General features: G+C 37.9%; 1 protein-coding gene across 3 annotated transcripts in view; it reads left to right on the top strand.

Annotated features, from left to right (window-relative positions):
• UGGT1 (UDP-glucose glycoprotein glucosyltransferase 1) overlaps positions 1-20,956 on the top strand; it is a 101,019-nt gene that overhangs the window by 43,692 nt on the left and 36,371 nt on the right. For all 3 annotated transcript variants that reach the window (XM_069464894.1, XM_069464912.1, XM_069464922.1), the window contains exons 17-24: positions 2,414-2,545; positions 8,939-9,103; positions 13,281-13,401; positions 15,896-15,994; positions 16,775-16,798; positions 17,296-17,390; positions 19,198-19,404; positions 20,510-20,641. In XM_069464894.1, coding sequence (XP_069320995.1) covers positions 2,414-2,545; positions 8,939-9,103; positions 13,281-13,401; positions 15,896-15,994; positions 16,775-16,798; positions 17,296-17,390; positions 19,198-19,404; positions 20,510-20,641 — 975 coding nt within the window. The remainder of the gene's footprint in view (positions 1-2,413; positions 2,546-8,938; positions 9,104-13,280; positions 13,402-15,895; positions 15,995-16,774; positions 16,799-17,295; positions 17,391-19,197; positions 19,405-20,509; positions 20,642-20,956) is intronic.

Here is a 20,956-nt window from a genome sequence, read left to right on the forward strand (position 1 = left end):
AGAAAATCTTTTTTTCCTTTCAGACTATCATATGATTTTTTTTTTTTTTTTGGAGAAAAGGGAGGGGAGGGACCGGGCTATCATATGATTTTTTGATTAGGATTTAGTTTAATATTCCAGTCATAGAATTCTTACTAACAGTCTGGTTTTTCCATTTTTACTGGAAACTTTGAAATGCCCTGATTTATGTATATATTTAAGGCATTTACTTGCTCAAGTTCAAAGAATTCACCGTGTTGTCTTTTTTCTTTCTATTTTTGAGTATAAACAGCTTTATAAGTGATAGTTTATAGATTAATGGCAAGTATTTTAAAAAATCATGTTTAAAGTAATTGATTTTAACCAATTTTACCCCTAAACATGATGTTATTCTGCTATTTATTATGTATGTTATATTTATTGTGGAGACATTCGTTTGGAGCATTTTTTGTTAGTGAGAATGTTCATTTATTTATTTGGCTAACATTTACTGAAGGCCCACCATGCGCCAGGCCTGGTACTAGCTTTTTGTATGGGGGGAAGATCACAAAGAATAGTAAGCCTCGTCCCTATCCACAAAACCTTACGGCCTGGTGGGAGCATACACTCAAACAGATGTCCTACAGTGTGGAAAGCACAATTATCTGTGGCTGCACACGGACCTCACCCCTCCCTGGGGAATGGTTGAGGGCATTTTTGTGGAATGGAAAGTTGTCCCACCTGGATCTAGGCAGAAGCACGGGAGTCGTGGGACACGGCTGCAAGTCAGAGGTAGTGAGTCCAGGTTGTTAGTGTGGCTTGAGCAGAGGGTTGTGAGAGCAAGGTGGAAGGACACGGGGGAGCCGTGTCCTTGAGGCCATTGTAAGCTAGGCAGCTGGGGTATCCAGACCTCAGGGTCAGTCTTGCATCTAAAACTCGCTCTGCTGCAGTGTATGGAGATGGAGCTGAGGAAGGGCAAAGAAAGTGGCAGGATTAGTTGATGAGCCGTTGCTGTGATCTTGTTGAGACATCATGGGGAAGGTAGTTATCAACAGGGCTATGGAGAATGAAATAGGTTCAAAAGAAGTCACTCAGAATAATAAGTATTTTAAAGCCTACTTTTTAAAGTTTTCCCTCCTCCCATAGATATGTGTATGAAGGAAAGGAAAATATGAGTTTTCCTTTCTTTTTATTTATTTTTCATTGCAAAAGTAATACATGCTCACTATAAAAAATTCAAATAATATTAATGTCAATTTAAAATTTCTCTGTCTCACATTCTTTCTTCCCTAATTGTCCTTAAAGGTAGGCACCATTAAAAGGTTGCCTTGTATCCTTCTAGATACTTAACTGTGCGTGTGTATATAGATAGATAGATAGATAGATAGATGCAGTTTTGTTTATTTGTTTTTGGTCTGTTTTTAAAAAGCAGATTATGTCATACATGTTTTGCAACTCCCTCCCCCCCCAAACATCATGGATGTGAGTTTTTATTTCAAGGATTACTTATAAGTATTCAGATTTTTCTTTTTATTTTTTTTCTTTTTTTTTTTTTTTTTTCCCCCGAGACAGAGTCTTGCTCCGTCGCTTGGGCTAGAGTGCCGTGGCGTCAGCCTAGTTCACAGCAACCTCAAGCTCCTGGGCTTAAGCAATCCTGCTGCCTCAGCCTCCCAAGTAACTGGGACTATAGGCATGTGTCACCATGCCTGGCTAATTTTTTGTATTTTTAGTAGAGACGGGGTCTTGCTCTTGCTCAGGCTGGTCTCGAACTCCTGAGCTCAAGCGATCGTCCCACCTCGGCCTCCTAGAGCGCTAGGATTACAGGTGTGAGTCACTGCGCCAGGCCTATTCAGACTTTTCTTTTCTTTTTTTTTTTTTTTGAGACAGAGTCTCACTCTGTTGCCCAGGCTAGAGTGAGTGCCGTGGCGTCAGCCTAGCTCACAGCAACCTCAAACTCCTGAGCTCAAGGGATCCTCCTGTCTCAGCCTCCCGAGTAGCTGGGACTACAGGCATGCACCACCATGCCTGGCTAATTTTTTCTATATATATTTTTAGCTGTCCATATAATTTCTTTCTATTTTTAGTAGAGGTGGGGTCTCGCTCTTGCTCAGGCTGGTCTCGAACTCCTGAGCTCAAACGATCCGCCCACCTCGGCCTCCCAGAGTGCTAGGATTACAGGCGTGAGCCACCACGCCCGGCCCAGATTTTTCTTAATACATTTTTGTATTTGGAGCTTACCATGACTATGAACTGATTGAGTCTTTTTAAGAATAGTTTCTAACCTAAGGAGTCATCTTAATAAGGTAAATGGAAAAGGGAAAATTGCTAGCATGTCCCAATTTGACCTTTTAAGAAAAATAGTCGTATTTTCTCTACATTCAGAAGTATTTTATAATGAACTCTTTGAAATTTGAACTTAAAAGTGTAGTTGGTTACATGGTTTTTCTTTCTTTAGATCTATAACAGGGTGAGAACTGGAGAAAAAATGAAAGTTGAACATGTGGTCAGTATCCTGAAGAAGAAATATCCATATGTCGAAGTGAATAGCATTTTGGGGATTGATTCTGCCTACGATCAAAATCGGAAGGTAAGCAATACTGTGGCACTTCTCATTTGACTGCAACACTGTATTGTCCTTTCCTCCCCTTCTTTGGAGCTTGTATTAATACTGGGGGTGGTGGTGGTGGTGGTGAAAGAGTTTCACTACTTAACATTAGAAACAGATCACTCTTCAATATTTGAAAAAGTTTTTATTTCAGTTTTATGAAGATATCACCAACTTTTAACTTGCATATTAACTATTAAATTGACAACAGTTTCTTTTTCACAGTGCAATGGCAGAACTTGCGTGAGTATTGTTCTGGATTAAATCTATTAGAAGTATAAAGCCAGGATATGATGTACAGCTTAATGTATATCATATTGGCTTTACTTAGTTATTTAGGCTAAGGATGGAAATAAAGAAATGTAATGAACCATAGAGATGTCGTATCTTCGTTATTTCTTATAGCTGAGCAATATTCCATGGTACACATATACCACAGCTTACTAATCCAATCATGTATTGATGGGCATTTGGGTTGTTTCCACATCTTTGCTATTGTGAATTGTGCTGCTATAAACATTCGGGTACATGTGTCTTTGTTACAGAATGACCTTTTTTCCTTTGGGTATATGCCCAATAATGGGATTGCTGGATCGAATGGCAGGTCTACTTGAATCTGTTCAAGATACCTCCATAATGCTTTCCACAGGGGTTGCACTAGTTTGCAGTCCCACCAGCAGTGTATGAGTGTTCCTGTCTCTCCACATCCACGCCAACATGTGTTGTTTTGGGTTTTTTTGATAAAGACCATTCTCACTGGGATTAAGTGATATCTCATTGTGGTTTTGATTTGCATTTCTCTGATGATTAGGGATGTTGAGCATTTTTTCATATGTTTGTTAGCCATTCTTATATCTTCTTTTGAGAAGTTTCTGTTCATGTCATTTGCCCACTTTTTGATAGGGTTTGATTTTTTTCTTGCTGATTTTCCTGAGTTCTAAATAGACTCTATGGTTCTCCTGGAGAGAGCTGGAACCCATTATATTAAGTGAAGTATCCCAAGAATGGAAAAACAAGCATCACATGTACTCACCAGAAAATTGGTTTCCCTGATCATCACCTAAATACACATCTGGGAACGACACCAATTGGATATCAGACTGAGGTGGGGGGTGGGGGAGGGGATGGGTGTATGCCTACACAATGAGTGCATTGCTCACCGTTTGGGGAATGGTAACGCTTGAAGGTGCTGACTCGGGAAGGGGGGGTGGGGAAGGGAGGGATATATACCTACATGATGGGTGCAACGTGCACTATCTGGGGAACAGACACGCCTGGAGCTCTGACTTGGGGAAAGGCGGTACATGGGCAACGTATGTAACCTGCAATTCTGTATCCCCCATAACAATAAGATGAAATAAAAAAAATAAAAATAAAATAAAATTTACTATGTGAAAGAAAAAAAAAAAAGAAATGAACGGAGTGGCAAAGTATAGTAATAAGGGTATAATGAGAGAAAACTTCAAATTTTAAATATAAAGATTGTGGGTTTCTTTTGTGAGAATAAAATACAGCAAAGGACCTTTACCTATTGCAAACAGGAAGAAGTTGGTTGGTTTTTAAAAAAAAATTTTGTTAAAGCAAGGAATAAAAATATATTTTGGAAACATTTTGATTTAAAACAAAAGTATATTTATTTAGTAACTTTTTTCTGTATTTCAAATGAAGGATAAGGCCTTTGGCTCTTCTGTTTGGAGATCTGAGCTATCATTCCTTTATAAACCATACTCAGAATGAATTGTTTATAAGTTCTCTTTCATCTGAATACAGAATCCTTCTAGATTTTTTATAATCTCCCTCCTAAGTCTTGTGTAGCTGTTTGACCTATACCCAATTCAGCATCAGCTGGTTTTAGCCTCTCACCTTTTTGAGTTTTCCAGTCATTCAATTTGTCTTTGTGGGAAAAACAACTTTTTCTTTTCATATTCATATTTTATTGGTTTACATAATATTAAATTATGTTATTTTACTAACAAAAGTGGTTTGTTTGGTGACAGACATAGCTGATCCTTGGTAAAGCATATTGCCTAACTGAGGAGAGCAAAAGTGTATGGGCATTCTAGAGAGAACTCATCTGTGTGAGTGTTCAGCATCCTTTAATAAGCTGGCATTTATTAACTGGGTAAATTGGACAGTTGAGATTGGTCAAGAGATCTGCTACTGTAAGTTGATCAAGGTTTTAGAGGGACTAAACAAAATACTACTTAGCAAGACAAAAACACAATTTAACAACTAGGGAAATTTCTGAACTACTTTGGAATAAGGAATAAAGTTTTGATTTTAAAGTACTTACAAAAGTATTGGGTAACTGTGCCAGCCTTGATACTTGGGTAGTTGCCTGCGTCCTGGTAGCTCACACAGCTTCTCTGGTGGAGACAGACAAACGAGAGCAGCGTGGTGTTGGTTGCAGGCTCAGTGGCGGGATCGCGGCTCTGCCAGTATGGAACAAGGCGACTGTGGAAGGCTTCCTGGAGGCAATAACACCTGCCTACCCTGTGAATTCATGTTTGTAGAGGGACAAAGGTTTATTATGTGTGTAAATTGATATTGAGTATAAGACTAAGTGAAATACTGGCTCTATGCTAACCCTTTTGGAAAGGTCAGTTCATACCAGGAGCTAGAAGATCTGAGTGGATGCCAACCTGCCTGCCTTCATTGTCTTTCTTGTTTCTGAATCTGTACTTTAGTGTTAACTCTGTTTGTTATAAGTTGTACCAAGTCAAGCTTAGAATTGAAGTTGGTAATGAGATCTACTCCGTGTAGCCTGTGAATGATTCCATTATTATATTATAGCTTCCTGTTTAGTCACTTACCTTTTCTGGATTTTTTTTTTTCTTATTTCAGCATATTGTGAGGGTACAAAAGTTTAGGTTATGTATATTGCCCTTGCCCCCCCCACCCCTCCGAGTCAGAGCTTCAGACGTGTCTATCCCTTAGATAGTGAGCATCGCACTCATTATGTGTGTGTACACCCATCCCCTCCCCCACCCACATCTGCCCGACACCCGATCAATGTTATTCCTAAAAGTGCTCTTAGGTGATGATCAGTGAAACCAATTTGATGGTGAGTGCATGTGGTGCTTATTTTTAAATAAACTAATATTGATATGGATGATCAGTGATTCTTTCTAAATTCAGATTGGCATAAGCAGCAAGAACAGTGCTCTGTAGAAAAAGAATAAATGAAATAAAAGAAAAGGAGGGCCACTTTGAGAATACTAACGATTTGAGGAAATTCATGGAATTTTTTCATATTTCACATTTGAAAAATGCTTAATTTTCTCTTATTGAAGAAAGAGTACAAGTAGCCTTTTATTATGGATAATTGCTAGATCAAAAGTATTTGCTTGAAACATATTGAATAGAGTGGACAAATTGGGGAAAAGGGTATTTTTACATGTATCGAAATCTTGATTCTGCTGAAGAATCTAATGGGAGTATAGCTTAGGGAGTATCATCGAAAGGAGCTCCATAGTGATTTCCTAGACATGGCCAATTTCTAGAGACCCTTCCTTGTACAAACATTTTATATTTAAGATTTTATATTTAAGACATTTAATTTCCTAGCTATTTGAGTAGAAGTAGTCTCAAGGCAAGGATGTTGAGAGGATCCCAGAAGTCCTAAGAATCTAATGACTAATGAGATTTTTTTTGGGGGGGGGGACAGGGTCTTGCTCTTTCTCCCAGGCTGGGGTGTAGTGGTGTGATCAGCTCACTGAAGCCTCAAACTCCTGGGCTCAGGTGATCTTCTTGTCTCAGCCTCCCAAGTAGCTAGGACTAAAGGGGCGTGCCACCACACTCAGCTAATTTTTATTTTATTTATAGAGATGGAGGCTCGCAATGTTGCCCAGGCTGGTCTAGAGCTCTTGGCCTCAGGGGATACTCCCGCTTCAGCCTTCCAAAGTGCTAGGATTACCGGCTCGAGCTATCACACCTGGCCAAGATTTTTAAACTACAAGGACTTTAGCCCCACACGATAAAGCTTAAAAGAATGGATTCTTTTGAAATGGGTTATTTTTAGGGAAAATGGATGCTTTTAACAAATGTAATGGTACTTAAAAATATCTGTGCCTTTTGTTACAAACCTGAAGCTATGGTATCTTCTGTGTCTGATATTTGAAAGAAGTAATTATTTCTAAAAGTAGGCAATACAATTAAAGTAGACATTTTAAACTGAAGAGAATATACTCTGAGAGGTGTATGTTTATATTTTTCAAAGCCAATAAGATAATAGCATTAGGAAAAGTTCTAACTTACATATGCAAACGTCTTGTATTTAGCATGTTAACCCTGAGTCCTTAATTAATCTCAATTGTTGTTTCTTAGTGGCTTAGTATAAAGCTGCTTGAAATTAATGTTTGTTAATTATTTATTTCTATTTAATAGAAAATTTGCACATGTAATTTTTTTTTTTTTAGAAAGATGAGGGCTCACTCTGTCAACCAGGGCCTAGGTTATAGAGCAGTGACATGATCATAGCTTACTGTAGTGTCAAACTCCTGGGCTCAAGTGGCCCTCCTGCCTCAGCCTCCCAAGTAGCTGGGACTACAGGCACACACTACCACACCTGGCTAATTTTTTAAAAAAATTTTTCTGGAGACCGGGTCTTGCTGTATTGCCCAGGTTGGACTCAAACTTCTGGCCTCAAGCAATCCTCCCACTTCAGCTTCCCAGAGTGCTGGGATTATAGGAGTGAACCATCAGACCTGGCCTGCACATGTGATTTTTAAGTTTTGTTCTTTGATGATTGGGCTGTATTGTGTTATTTGGTCTTGTAAACTATTTACAAGTGGTACAAAAAGAGGATGATATAGTCAAAACACTGCCCACTCCCTCCTGAATTTCACTCAGTTGCCATTTCCAGAGAAAAGTAATGTTCTTTATTTCTTACTGTCACTTAGAGACATAATGTGAGTTTTTTGTTTTGTTTTGTTTTGTTTTGATTGGTTGAAGGAGGTGATTTTCAAAACTCAAATTAGATTAAAATTGAGTTTTTATGGACATCTATCAAATTGTTGAGTCTTAAGAACAGAATTAAGTAAGAGTTTTAGAAGTGTATAATTTTAAAATTTAAACAGTAATATAGAGAAATGCTGCAACCAACCTAGAAGGCCTTTTATAGTGCCATCTTATGGTCTATCAGTTAAGTCTGTGCCATCGTTTATTACTGTGGCTAGATCTGATTACAAACTATTAGCAGTCTTTTACTGATGACAGCTTTCAGTTCCCCAATTGAAGTGCTTTTCTACTTGTGCTAGCTAAAAAAAGATTATAAATAATCCTGCCATTTTCAGAAAATATCAGTTACAGAGTGTTAAACAAGAATTTTTAAAGTAATCCTCTTTACATCTTGGGTAGTAATACGGTTTTTACTCTGTAAGGTTAGTCTGAGGGAACAGTATCTGTGTTGACAGTCAGAAAGTATCCATCTCAGGTATATTAATACTTGTCATTTTGTTGCTCTGGCATTTTCCTGCCAATTAACTCTTTTGTTTGGGAGAAGGGAAAAGATTGGCTTAATATATATTAGAACAGTTTTTGAGCACTGTATTCCTATAAACCTTGTTTTGTTTTCTACGGGTACAATTTCTTTGTTAGTAATATGGAATTTTTTCTTTGTTATTTAGAACTGCGTGGAAATATTTTATCTCAGGCTTTCTATCCATGAGCACTATTAATTTATGGTACTCTATAGCTATGCAGCTCATTATGGTAGCCCTAGCCACATGTGGGGTTTTTAATGAAATTTAACTAAAATTAACTAAAATTAAAGATTTAGTTAGTCGCAGTAGCCAGATTTCAAGTGATCAAATAGCCACATGTGGTTAGTGGCTACTGTACTAGGCAGCACAGATAGAATATTTCCATGTCATTGCAGAAAGTTCTATTGTCCAGTGCACACATACACACACGCACCTATGCACATACAAACCATTTCCTAATTTGCAGTGTTTTGTGGTTTTATGAAAACTCAGTAATTTAGTCTCAAATTTACTTAGTACGATATTAACTCTGAGGTCACTTTTCTTTTTTTTTGTAAGAGTTAGTGGTTTTACTGTGTTGCCCAGGCTTGAATGCGCAGTGGCTATTCACAAGCACAGTCGTAGCACACTGCAGCCTTGAACTCCTGGAATCAAGTGTTCCTCCCATTTCAGCCCCCAGAGTAGCTGGGACTACAGGCACACACTACTTCACCAGCTTCTGTTTAAAAAAAAAAAAAACAAACAAAACAAAGACTTTAGTTATTTCTTCTTTACCATATTTCTATTGATTTTTTTTTTCTTGTTAGAATAGGCATGTAAGGAAAATATACTTTGTTCCAGTTGTCACATGAACAGCAAAAATACTCTGTTTTTGTGGTCCATTGTGTTTTAGGAAGCAAGAGGCTACTATGAACAGACTGGAGTCGGTCCCTTGCCTGTTGTTCTGTTCAATGGAATGCCTTTGGAAAGGGAACAGCTAGATCCTGATGAGTTGGAAACCATCACGATGCACAAAATCCTGGAGACCACAACCTTCTTCCAAAGAGCAGTGTATCTGGTGAGTAACATTTCAAGGCTGATTTTGAAAGAGAACAGTGTGCTTACATTTTTTTTAAACCTCTGTAGTAGGCAATAAAATTCTTTCAGCATTGCTGTTTTCTATGCGCTGCCAGTAATTTGTTTGCTGACTCCTAGCAAGTCCCACTATGTTGAAAATATTCATAAAACTTCTGTATATTGCAGTTGAAACTGCAGGATTAAATGTTTATTTTAAAAATTGTAAACAGTTCTAAGAAACATCTATTTGTAAGAAATTTTCACTTTGAAAGACTCAAATTTTTTTATTTATGTATAAATATTTAATATGTAGTTGTTGAGATATAATTCATATACCATAAAGCTCAACCTTTTAAAGTGTATGATTCAGTGGTTTTTACTATATACAAAGAGTTATATAACTACCGTCTCTAATTTCAGAACATTATCATCACCCCTCAAAGAAACCCCATATCCACTTGCAGTTACTCCCCATTTTACCTTACCTCCAGCAACTGGCAACCACAAACCTACCTTCTGTCTCTATGAATTTGCCTGTTCTGGACATTTCATATAAATAGAATTTGATGAGGTTAGTCTGATATCATGCTACTCAGAATCCCAACACTCTAATCATGTGACTGGTCTTGGTGATGTGTCCAGCCCCATCCTGTCTCATTAGCCTAAACTGTCTTGTGGCCCAACATACATCGCCTTGTAGTATAAACTCTCAGGTGTGATCTCAGGGGATTACCATGAATAACAAAGACACTGCTATCCCTGGATTTAGAGGTTACCTCCCAGGAGCCAGGGGAAAAGGCCAGCCGAATTGTTTATCGCATACTGTCCCTTCCTCCCTCTCCCCTCCTCCTGGAGATAGGCATATACTGATACTCTGTTGTGTCCCACAGGTCTCTTCCTTTATGTTCCTCAGACTGGATAATCTCAATTGATTTGTCTTCAAGTTCACTGGTTCTTTCTTCTGTTAACTAATTTGACCTGTCTAGTGAATATTTTATTTCAGTTATTATATTTTTTAACTCCAGATATTTTATTTGGTTCTTTTCCCTAATTTCTTTTGCTTTATTGACGTATTTGGTGAAACATCGGTCTCAAACCTTTTCTTTTAGTTTGGTAGACATAGTTTCTTTTAGTTTTCTTAATATATTGAAAATACCTTAATTAACTTTTTTGTGTAGTAAGGCCAATGTTTAGGCTTTCTCAGGAACAGTATGTATTGCCTGCTTCTTTTCCTGAGTAGGCACAATTCTTTTTTATTTCTGCATGCCTTATAATCTTTTTTGGTATCTGGACATTTTAAATAAGATGTGACATTTCCAAAAATTAAATTCTTCACACCATACTGGAGTTTGGTTTTTTTTGCTATTTATTGTTGTTGCAGCAGTTACTTATTTAGTGATTTTTCTGAATCAATTTTTAAAAATTTGTATTCTTTGTCCTGTGTGGCCTCTGAAGTCTCTGCTTGTTTAGCTTATTGGTCAGGTAATGAATGAACAGATTTTTCTTAAATGCATGGATCCAAAAAGTCTTCTTGTTTTTTCCAAGGGTCTTGGTGTTGTGTTGTGGTTTACCTTGAACACTCAGCCAGGTAGTTGACAACTCAGCCTTAGCCTTCAATTCTTGATTGCACAGGGCCTCAAGGTTAGTCAGAGGTGGTAGTTTAGGGCCTTCTAAGATTTCTCCTGGGTTTGTACATCCCCTGAGCATCATGCATGTGGTCTTTCAGATTCCAAGGAATACGTCAGAGCTTTTCAAAGGCCCTGTTGGACATCTCATCCCCCGGCTTTTTCTTTTATGTTTTTGACCAACATCATGTTAACCTGTCTGTTATGGCCACCTCGATCATCTGACATGTTAAACAATTGCTCCTGATTATTTTTGACAAATACCCATAGGGAAAAGGCTGTTGACACTAGTGAGATCTGATTCAGTTCAAATAATGAGAACCCCTAGGGGTTCTAGTCTCCTAGTTTTTACTTTTATTGTGGGGATTCTGGTTTTCAAGGCTTCTTTGCAGCTGGGGAGAGGGAGATAGCAAGGTAAAAATATCAAAAAGGTCACTTTTCTATCAAGATTCAGACTTTTCTTGAATAAAATTCTCTTGGAATTTTGAAATCTTTGGTTAATTTCCAGAGTTTTGGATAAGTTGATTTTGACCATTTTTTTCCCCAGTGTTCTTTATGTTTTGTTGGAAGAGAAAATTTTCAGAAGTCTTTACTCTGTCATTTCTGCTGAATGTCACTCTCAAATATTATTTTAAATCCTAAATAACGTTGACATAATAGGAACCCTAAGCAGAAATACATATATTTTTAAACTTTTATTGTGGTAAAATATACAAAACATAAAATTTATCATTTTAACCATTTAAAGTGTATAATTCAGTGGCATTTAGTACTTTCAAAGTCTTGTGCAACCACCACCACTATCCATCTCTAGAACTTTTTCATCATTCCAAACAAACTGCCTGCCCATTGAATAGTAATTCCCCATTGGCACTGATAAGCACCACTATAAGCCTGTGTATATAGAAGAGCTGGATCAAAAGGTATGTACTTTAAAATTTTGATAGATGTTGCCAAATTGCCTTCCGTTAGCTACATAGGCTTCTAATTGGAATCGATTCAGATTGATAATAGTGACCAAAGTTGTATACATGGGCACAAATGTACAGTGAGTCATCTAGTACCTTTGTAAGTCTTTTGAGTTGTGTTGTTGATTCGTATGCTCATTAAGTAACCACAAACGATGTCTAATTGGAATAATTTAGACTGGAATGTGTATATTTGATTCACATCTATTTTTTGTTTTGTTTTATTTTGGAGACACGGTCTTGCTATGTTGCCTAGGCTAGATTGTAGTGGTGTGATCATAGGTCACTGTAGCCTCGAACTCCTGGGCTCAGTCAATCCTCCTGCCTTAGTCTGTCAAGTAGCTAGGACTATAGGCGTGTGCCACGATGGCTGGCTAACCTTATTTTTTTATATACATGTTTTGTAGAGACAGGGTTGTGCTATGTTGCCCAGGCTAGTCTCAAACTCATGGCCTCAGGTGATCGTCCCTCCTCGGCCTCCCAAAGTGCTGGGATTACAGGTGTGAGCCACCACAGCTGGCCTATTTGATTGATATCTATCTTTCTCTTGAAATGACTTTAAAGTATACTTTTATATTAAATATTTTATGACAAATTTTCAGATTTCCATAGTTACTGACACTTGGCTCTGAGATCACCTTCTAAAAGTACAACTATAATAGATGTACGAAAGGGAAGAATAAATGATATATGATTTTTCCTTCCGTCAGAGTAATTCTGATTCTGGAGATGTAGGGTCCCTTGGATGCCTGAGATTGAACGAAGTTGAGAGTGATTTTTATTACAGAGTATATTAACTGCCTGAGAGATCTTTGGCTTTCTCCTTTAGGAAGAAGCTAACTATGAGTAGGTCTCAGGATGGCTTTCTCCTTATGTTTACTCTCAAGTAATGTGTGGAGCTTACTTATTTCTGGGGAAAAATAATGGTCTGTGGAAAGACCAAATAAACATGGATTTGTTTTTTCTTATTCACTTCACATTAGCTCTGTGACTTTGAGTAAGTTATTTAACCTTTCTGTGCCTCAGCTTCCTCATCTTTAAAATGAATGTCAAAAATTTAAAGTACATGCCTTTTGATCTAGCTCTTCTATACACACATGCACACACACACAGAGTAGCTGTCTCCAGGAAGAGAACATGAGTGGCAGGGAAGAGGAGTAAGTGGGTGAAAGCTTCTCTTGTTTACATCTCTTTAAACATTTGAATTTCATACCATCTGCATAACATATCTTTCTATGTTGAATTTAGTTCAATATTTAAAATGTGCATTACCCTTTGACACTACAATTCCAATTCTTAGTATAAAAGATATACACATTAGACTATTCACTGCAGCATTCTTTATAACAGTGAAAATCTAGAAGCAATGTCCAATGTCTGCCTCACATTGTTGGCAGAGAAGAGATACTGTATTTAAGCAACCGCCTGTGCTTGGCAATGACAGGGACCTATAACATGGTCACTTAGTCTTTAGCTGTTATCAACACACAAGAAGCTATTATAGTTAATAACTTTTAAATTCCTAATGAATCCTTATTGATAAAATTCATTTACTGCTGCCCTCCCTCTTCTTTTTTTCCCGTAGGGTGAACTGTCCCATGATCAAGATGTGGTAGAGTATATCATGAATCAGCCAAATGTTGTTCCACGAATCAATTCCAGGATTTTGACAGCTGAGCGAGAGTACCTGGATTTAACAGCAAGTAGTAAGGAGCATTTCAGGAACAACTTTGTGCTGTTTTTTGATTTGTGCTTCAGAATCTTTGCATTTATTGGATTGTAATGTTCAGAAGATACCCAAGATTGTGGCACAGTTTTATGTTTAAACTTATTGCACCTTGAATTCATAGTATGAGCTTCTAAATTCACAAGAGCTCCTCCTAAAGAAAAGTCTTCCTTAGTAAAATGTTGTAAACTTTGAAAAATATTCACTGCCTTGTAAATGCTACCTCAACAGGCAATGGATGATAAGAACAGACGGGGATTTTTGGCTTCCTTGTAGTCATAAAGCACTTGTCTTTTTTTCATCTTCACAGTAATGTCAGCATATCTCAGTTAATTTCACTCTGAGAACCTAAGAATGCCTTTTTTAAAAGCTGCAGCTTTGTCAAGTTATAATGTATATGCCATAAAATTCAACCTTTTAAAGTGTACAATTCAATGGTTTTTAGTATATTCTCAAAGTTGTGCTATCATCACCACTGTCTAATTTTAGAACATTACCATCACCTCCAAAACACCTCATATACCTATTAGTAGTCACTCTCCATTTCTCCCTTCTCCTATCTCCTGGCAACCACTAATCTACTTTCTGTTTGTATGGATTTGCCTATTCTAGACATTCCATATAGTTAGAAGCCTTTTGTGCCTGGCTTCTTTGATTTAGCATGTTTTTAAGGTTCACCCATGTTGTAGTATATATCAATATTTCATTCCTTTTTGAAGTCCATTGTATGGATAGTACACATGTATCTATTCCTCAGTTGTTGGGCATTGGGTGTTTTCCACTGGAATACATTTTAAGAGATAGAGCTAGATGTGCTAAGCCCAGGTGCAGGTTTGTTCCTTGTGCTTTCCATTGAGACTCTGAAGGCCCTTTCAGCAAATACCTGGAAGTGAGGTGGAGCTGTCATCATTTGCCTTGAAATCTCACTGGAGATGAAAAGATATGTGTAATGGTAGAGCAGCAACCAATTGTGTTTGTTGTTATAGTTGAGTATAATGAACGTATAGGTCTATTTATGGTTGTTACCTTCTGGCACTATCTCTAATCTACCTGAAACTGAATTTTTTTTTAGGCAGAGGGAAATGCCTATTTAAGAGGAACATGTAAATTTAGGCGTATATTTAAAAAAAAGCTACTCAGAAAGTCAGCTACGTTGTTTCTTCACAGCTAGGTTTTAGCTTCTTATCAGAAGTTTCAGTAGAACAGGCAAGCAGGATTATGACTCTTTGTGCTAAGTTTTTGTTGTTTCCGTCATTTTAAATTAAACTTGAAGGGTTGTTCTTTGGAGTACACGTGAATGAAGAGCATAATAGTGCTTCTGTTCTTGGATTTCCTTTTCCACTGAGGCTGTAGCAGTGACCTATGAAACGATGCTAGTCCACAGTGGCAGAGATGCCATCTATCAGCTGAACCCAGTGCAGGTATCAATGAGGAAGGGCTGGCGCCCCCTAACCTACTGGTGATAGCACTATCACCCAGGTTTCTTTGGCCTTGGCTCTCATGGGACCTTTTTTTTAGAAGGATACTACTCATTTCTATGGCCATGGTGCTCTCTCTTCTTCTCCACATGATGTCATGGACTGTGTCTGACTGATTTACCGATGCTTTATTTTCTGTAGAATATTGACTGGGGGGATACTGGGCACTCCGTGTGCACTGTTGAGTGAAAGGCTAGATGGGCCAGCTGGTGCACAGATGAATAGACGGGTGTGTGGGCTGTGCTTGGCAGTGATGAGAAGAGTGACGTTTGTATTAGGGTGGGCTAATGCTTATGACTGGGGAGATGCTAGAGATAGAGGGTTTATGATCCTTATGCTGGAGACCATTTTGTAGCTAGGAAGAAATTGGTAGTTTAGAGCATGAGAATGACTTTGTGAACCTGGAATTTTAGGAAGAGTAATCTGAGGGGAAATGATTAATAAGAGCATTGTCTTTGGAACTAATAATCATTGGAGAAGATCCATATCTAAAAAGAGTGCATATGGCCTTTTGTTTCTATTAAGGTTTTAAAAAGTTATTTTGTTAGACTTGAAAAATAAAAATCAGAGTTTTCTTAAATTTTTTCTCCCTTTTATCCCACCTCTCCCGAATAGGATAGGAAAGAGCTTACTCTAGTGGATGATGGACTAGGGCAGGGAGAGATAAGTTAAGGGATCTCTTTAAGAGATTGTTCTCCCATCATAGAGCAACAGGCATGGGAATAGTATGAATTTCAGCCATTTAACTGACATGTCCGCATATGATAGCTACGTGGGAGATATGTATTATTCACTAGCTTTGTGTCTTTAAAGCGTGATTAGTGGGGGGGAGTCATGTTGTGAATGTGTTCAATAACCATGAGACTTAATACTCTTCGCTTATGCATTTTTATAAATCTTATATTATGGTCAAATCAGGTTATCAATTGAATATTAACATATTAATATGAACTGAAGCATTTTAAATATAAATATATTTTAATTTTTTCCTCCTAGATAACTTCTTTGTGGATGATTATGCTAGATTTACTGTCTTGGATTCCCAAGGCAAGACTGCTGCTATAGCCAACAGTATGAACTATCTGACAAAGAAAGGTAATGCATTTGAGGCTTTTCTTGGATTCAACATTTTTTTTTAAGTATTTGTAAACAATTCATCTTAATGTCTATTGGAGAAAGAGATTCCATAATTTTTTAATCATTTCTTATAATGTTTTGAGTCTATAAACTACCTGTTTAAAATTTAATTCTTTATGTAAAAATTCAAGTATTTTTATAAATTTTATATTGGGTATTAAAGTCAAAAGGAAAAATCTTTCATGGTTCAAAATGGAAAAACATTTATGGTGTGAAAACGGGTTCATGAGTTGGAAATTGGTTTGATTTGCCTCTTCATTGGCAATATAGGGTTAGTTTTATTTTAGGGTTTATAAGATAAACTTGGTTCTGGAAAGCCTTGTGTAATTTTTAAAGCTGATTTTTGTGTAGAGTTATTCAGTTAGGCTAAGTTTGTGTAAAATGATGCCCTTTTAATGGCAGAAGGATTCTTTTCTCCTCTAGTAACATTTATTACCCTTTCTAAAAAGCACTGGCTGTCATTTAAGGCAGCTAATTTTACCCCCACTGTGGTCTTCTCCTAGAGAGGCCTTCTGGTTTCCCAGACAGATGTGAGTACAGGTAATTTCTCCTTTTGTTTCCGCAAAGAAATTGTCCCTGAGGGCTACTGGGACAGCACTGTAATGCTGATGGGCCTGGGCAGCAGAGAGAAGTGTAGACCATGGTAGCCATTGTGTAACTTTTGACTCTTATAGTTGGCATAACTTACAGAAATGACATTTTCTTTTCTTTTACTCTTTTCCCTTTATCTTTGTCCAGGAATGTCCTCCAAGGAAATCTATGGTAACTTAAAACTCTAGAATGTTCTGTTCCTTTTCTTAATTCTCTCTTATGGGGTTTCAGAGACCATTGTAATTCAGAATTTATTTACACTTTATTGTGATGTTTCTGGAACCTGTGGGTAACAGTATGCTATATCAATGTAGATAAATTTTGTATAAATGTTTATAAAGAATTATTTTTCAGAAAGTTACAAATATGATTAAAGACTTTAATATGTTACCCACATGTTCAAAGGCTCTTTTTCATTTCATCATGCTAACAGATGCACAGACTAAAATTAGTGCATGTTCCTAGTTTGTAATTCATTTACATGGAAGGTTCCCTTGCTTTCATTTTAGTAGAGAAGTTTCATTACTTTTGCTTTGTATCTTTATTAAACTTGTCATTTTCTTATTTTATGCATGATTTTCAGAAATTATTTGGTATAACAACGGTGTTGGAACACAGAATGTGCTTTTTTTCCTTCAGCTCAATTTGTTATTTTTGTTTTTCTGTAGATGATTCTTTTATTAGGCCAGTAACTTTTTGGATTGTTGGGGATTTTGATAGCCCTTTTGGACGGCAATTATTGTACGATGCTATTAAACATCAGGCAAGTATATGACTTCGTTCTGTATTTTTGTTTGGGGGCTGTTATCTTCATGGGTATCTCTGTGCTGATGTGATTGTTTAGTGGGAGTTGGGAGTCCTACTTTCTTAGTGTTTGAGGAAAAGGAGCATTGTGTCTTCAGAGAACCACCAGCTCCTAAGAAAAGAGATCAAAGACTACAATATTCTGGCTTTATTTAAGGGAATAGGCACTTTTACAGAAAATAATGTTGAGATCCTTATCACAGGCTGGTTTTTATTGCATGACCATTCACATTCTTGCTGCAGAGGTGCTGCAGCGATGGTGCTGTGTGTGGTGTGGGAGAGACGGGGGTCTCACCGTGAGAGGTCTAGATATGGGGCAGCAGCACACAGGGACAGTAATGTGCATGTGGTAGACGCAGATCCGGATATGCAGAGGAAGACACACCTCGATGGTCTGAAAGATGTGCGGCACGTGAGTAGCAGGAATTGAGCGAATGGCAATGGTGAGTGATTGAGAAGAAATTGACTCTTCTATAGCATGTCATTGTCAGAGGATGACATATCAAATTCTTTTTCCTGAGCTGTTTCAATTTGCAGCTTCATCCAAACGTCACAGCCCTCCTTTTGTCCCTTTTCCACCCTGTGCACAGGAAGGCTTACTGAAATAAGGAAATATCCATGTGATTTCAATTTTACTAATGTGCCGAGTGCCTTTATTGTCCAAGCGAGTGGACGATATGCCATGGTGGATTCAAAGTTAGATCAGGGCAGTTCTAGTGAAGGGTGATAGATATACGTGACAGGCACTCTAATGCCACCAGATAAAGATTCAGGTGGAAGTAGGGTGGGAGAACAGGGAAGGAGAGTTGAATTTTTAAAATAAATATTTTAATTGAAGTACAATATAGGTTCAAAGGAGTGCACAAATCACAGGGATAACAGTGTCACAAAATGCACACACCGATGTGACCACCATTCTGGTAAAAAAAAAACAAATAGTTATCACATTCTAGAAAGCCCTCCCCACTTGTGCCTCGTCACTACCTGCTCCCTCTTCCCTCCTCTCACATCATAGAATGGGTTTGCCTGTCTTTTACATTATTTAAATGGGATCTTATAATATGTATTCATTTGCATTTGGTGTTTTTTGCTCAACTTTTTGTGAGATTTATCCATGATGTTACAATTAATGCTATTTAGTTCTTTTTCATTGTATAGTATTATATCATATGGCTGTGTCACAAAGTTTAGTTTGTTTAATCTATTTGAAGGATCATTGGGTTGCTTTAATTTGGGGTTATTACGAAGAATGCTGCCATGAATATTCTTATACATCTCTTTTGATACACATAGTATAAATTTCTACTGCTTATGTTCTTGATACAAACCCTTTCTTTGCTTTATGGGTCCCAGACATATGCTTCCACATGGATTCTTGTCTGTTCACCCAGGGACAGATTCATTTTTACTAGGAATCTGGAAAGGCCATGTGAATGAAGAAGGGTTCGAGCAGAGCACTGAAGACTGGTTGGAACTTGAAGAAGTCAAGATGGAATGCAGTGGGGTTAGCATGCCAGCATGAGGCATGATGTATGTTAGATTAGAAAGTGCTTTGGGGGAAGATAGGATCCTAATGGTCTGTAATATATGCCGTATTTCCAGGTGTGGTAAGAAATGAAGTAGGAAAGGTAGGCGGGGGGCCAGTTCATATAGGGGTCTGAATGCTTGACTGTGGCATTTGAATTTCATTCTGAATGCAGAGGAGAACTACTGAAGACTTTTCAAAACATCTTCCATCTAACTCTTATTTCCCATTTTGTAAACAGAAATCCAGTAACAATGTTAGAATAAGCATGATCAATAATCCTAGTGAAGAGATAACCTATGAAAACACTCGGATCTCCAGAGCAATCTGGGCAGCTCTCCAAACGCAGACCTCCAACTCTGCCAAGAACTTCATCACCAAAATGGCCAAGGAGGAGGCTGCAGAGGCCCTGGCTGCAGGAGCTGACATCGCAGAGTTCTCGGTCGGGGTAAGCCTCTGCGCCTTTCGTGAGGCTGCCTGGTTAAGTCATTTGCCACAGAAGTTCAATTCCTCGTGCCAACATGCCCTGTTCATGATCAGGATTAGATATTTTAGTTCTGAGTTTCACGGGATTTTTTTTTTTTTTTTTAAATTTTGAAGAATCTTTCCAAGAAATAATTCTGTCACATTCCCCAAACTTGCCTACGTTTCAAGACGCACATAACTTAATGTGTGTTTTAAGTATAAAGCCATTGTTTTGTACAGTTTTTTTTTTTTGTTGTTGAGACAGAGTCTCACTTTGTTGCCCAGGCTAGAGTGAGTGCCGTGGCGTCAGCTTAGCTCACAGCAACCTCAGACTCCTCGGCTTAAGCGATCCTACTGCCTCAGCCTCCCGAGTAGCTGGGACTACAGGCATGCGCCACCATGCCCGGCTAATTTTTTCTATATAGATTTTTAGTTGTCCATATAATGTCTTTCTATTTTTAGTAGAGACGGGGTCTCGCTCAGGCTGGTCTCGAACTCCTGACCTTGAGCGATCCACCCGCCTCGGCCTCCCAGAGTGCTAGGATTACAGGTGTGAGCCACCGCGCCCGGCCTTGTACAGTTTTTTAAAGGCAGACAATATTTGATTTGTTTATAGAGCAAAAAAGTGAAATTTGAGTCACTTTTGAGTTAGAGGCTTATGTGTTCTTTATTTCCAAAATAAGCCCATGTTTATTCATTTATATAATGTTATTTATTTTTTGACAGAGTTTCATAGTCAGAATTTCTTATAAAATGATGAGTGTATAGTACTTGAAGTTTCAGTTAGAAAAAAAGGCTGTCACTGAAAATTAACAAGATTTAAAAATGCAGATTCAGGGTATTGTGAAGAATAGTGTGCCAGTTTTACAAATCACTTGAAAAAATAGGAAAAGGAAATAACAGTAACCTTATAAGCAGAGAAGGGGAAATGGGGGAGAATGGAAGCTTGAGACATCATAATGTTAATTATGAAACTTAGTTATTGCCTTCCACTAAAGGAGCATTTAATGGTTTATTTACTATGATTATTCATTTATATGGTTTGCTTAATAATAATCACTTTTCCTTAATGACGATTACTTTCCTAGGGCATGGATTTCAGTCTTTTTAAAGAGGTCTTTGAGTCTTCCAAAATGGATTTCATTTTGTCTCACGCCATGTACTGCAGGGATGTCCTGAAGCTGAAGAAGGGACAGAGGGCTGTGGTCAGCAATGGAAGGGTGAGGATTTGTGAACGTGACTTCACGTTAGGCCAGTGAGCACGCATTGCAGCGTTCTCTGAAGCTAGTAGTAAACCCTTCAGTCAGAGCCACTCTGTTTTCAAAGGTGATTAGGGCTTACAAAGTGCCCGTGATGTTTCTGCCGCTTTATTTCCAGGGTAGTGTGCTTTTTGACATGAATGTTCCTGGGCAGAGCCCTCCTGCTGTCTGTCTGTATCCAGCCACTGTGGGAGGGGTTCAGAGTGTGGTGGCTCTCAGAACATAAATCAGCATGGCCTTTGACATATCAAATAGACTGTGTTATTTTTATTCAGT

This window comes from Eulemur rufifrons, chromosome 1 (genome assembly GCF_041146395.1).
Source record: "Eulemur rufifrons isolate Redbay chromosome 1, OSU_ERuf_1, whole genome shotgun sequence".
Classification (NCBI taxonomy): Eukaryota; Metazoa; Chordata; class Mammalia; order Primates; family Lemuridae; genus Eulemur; species Eulemur rufifrons.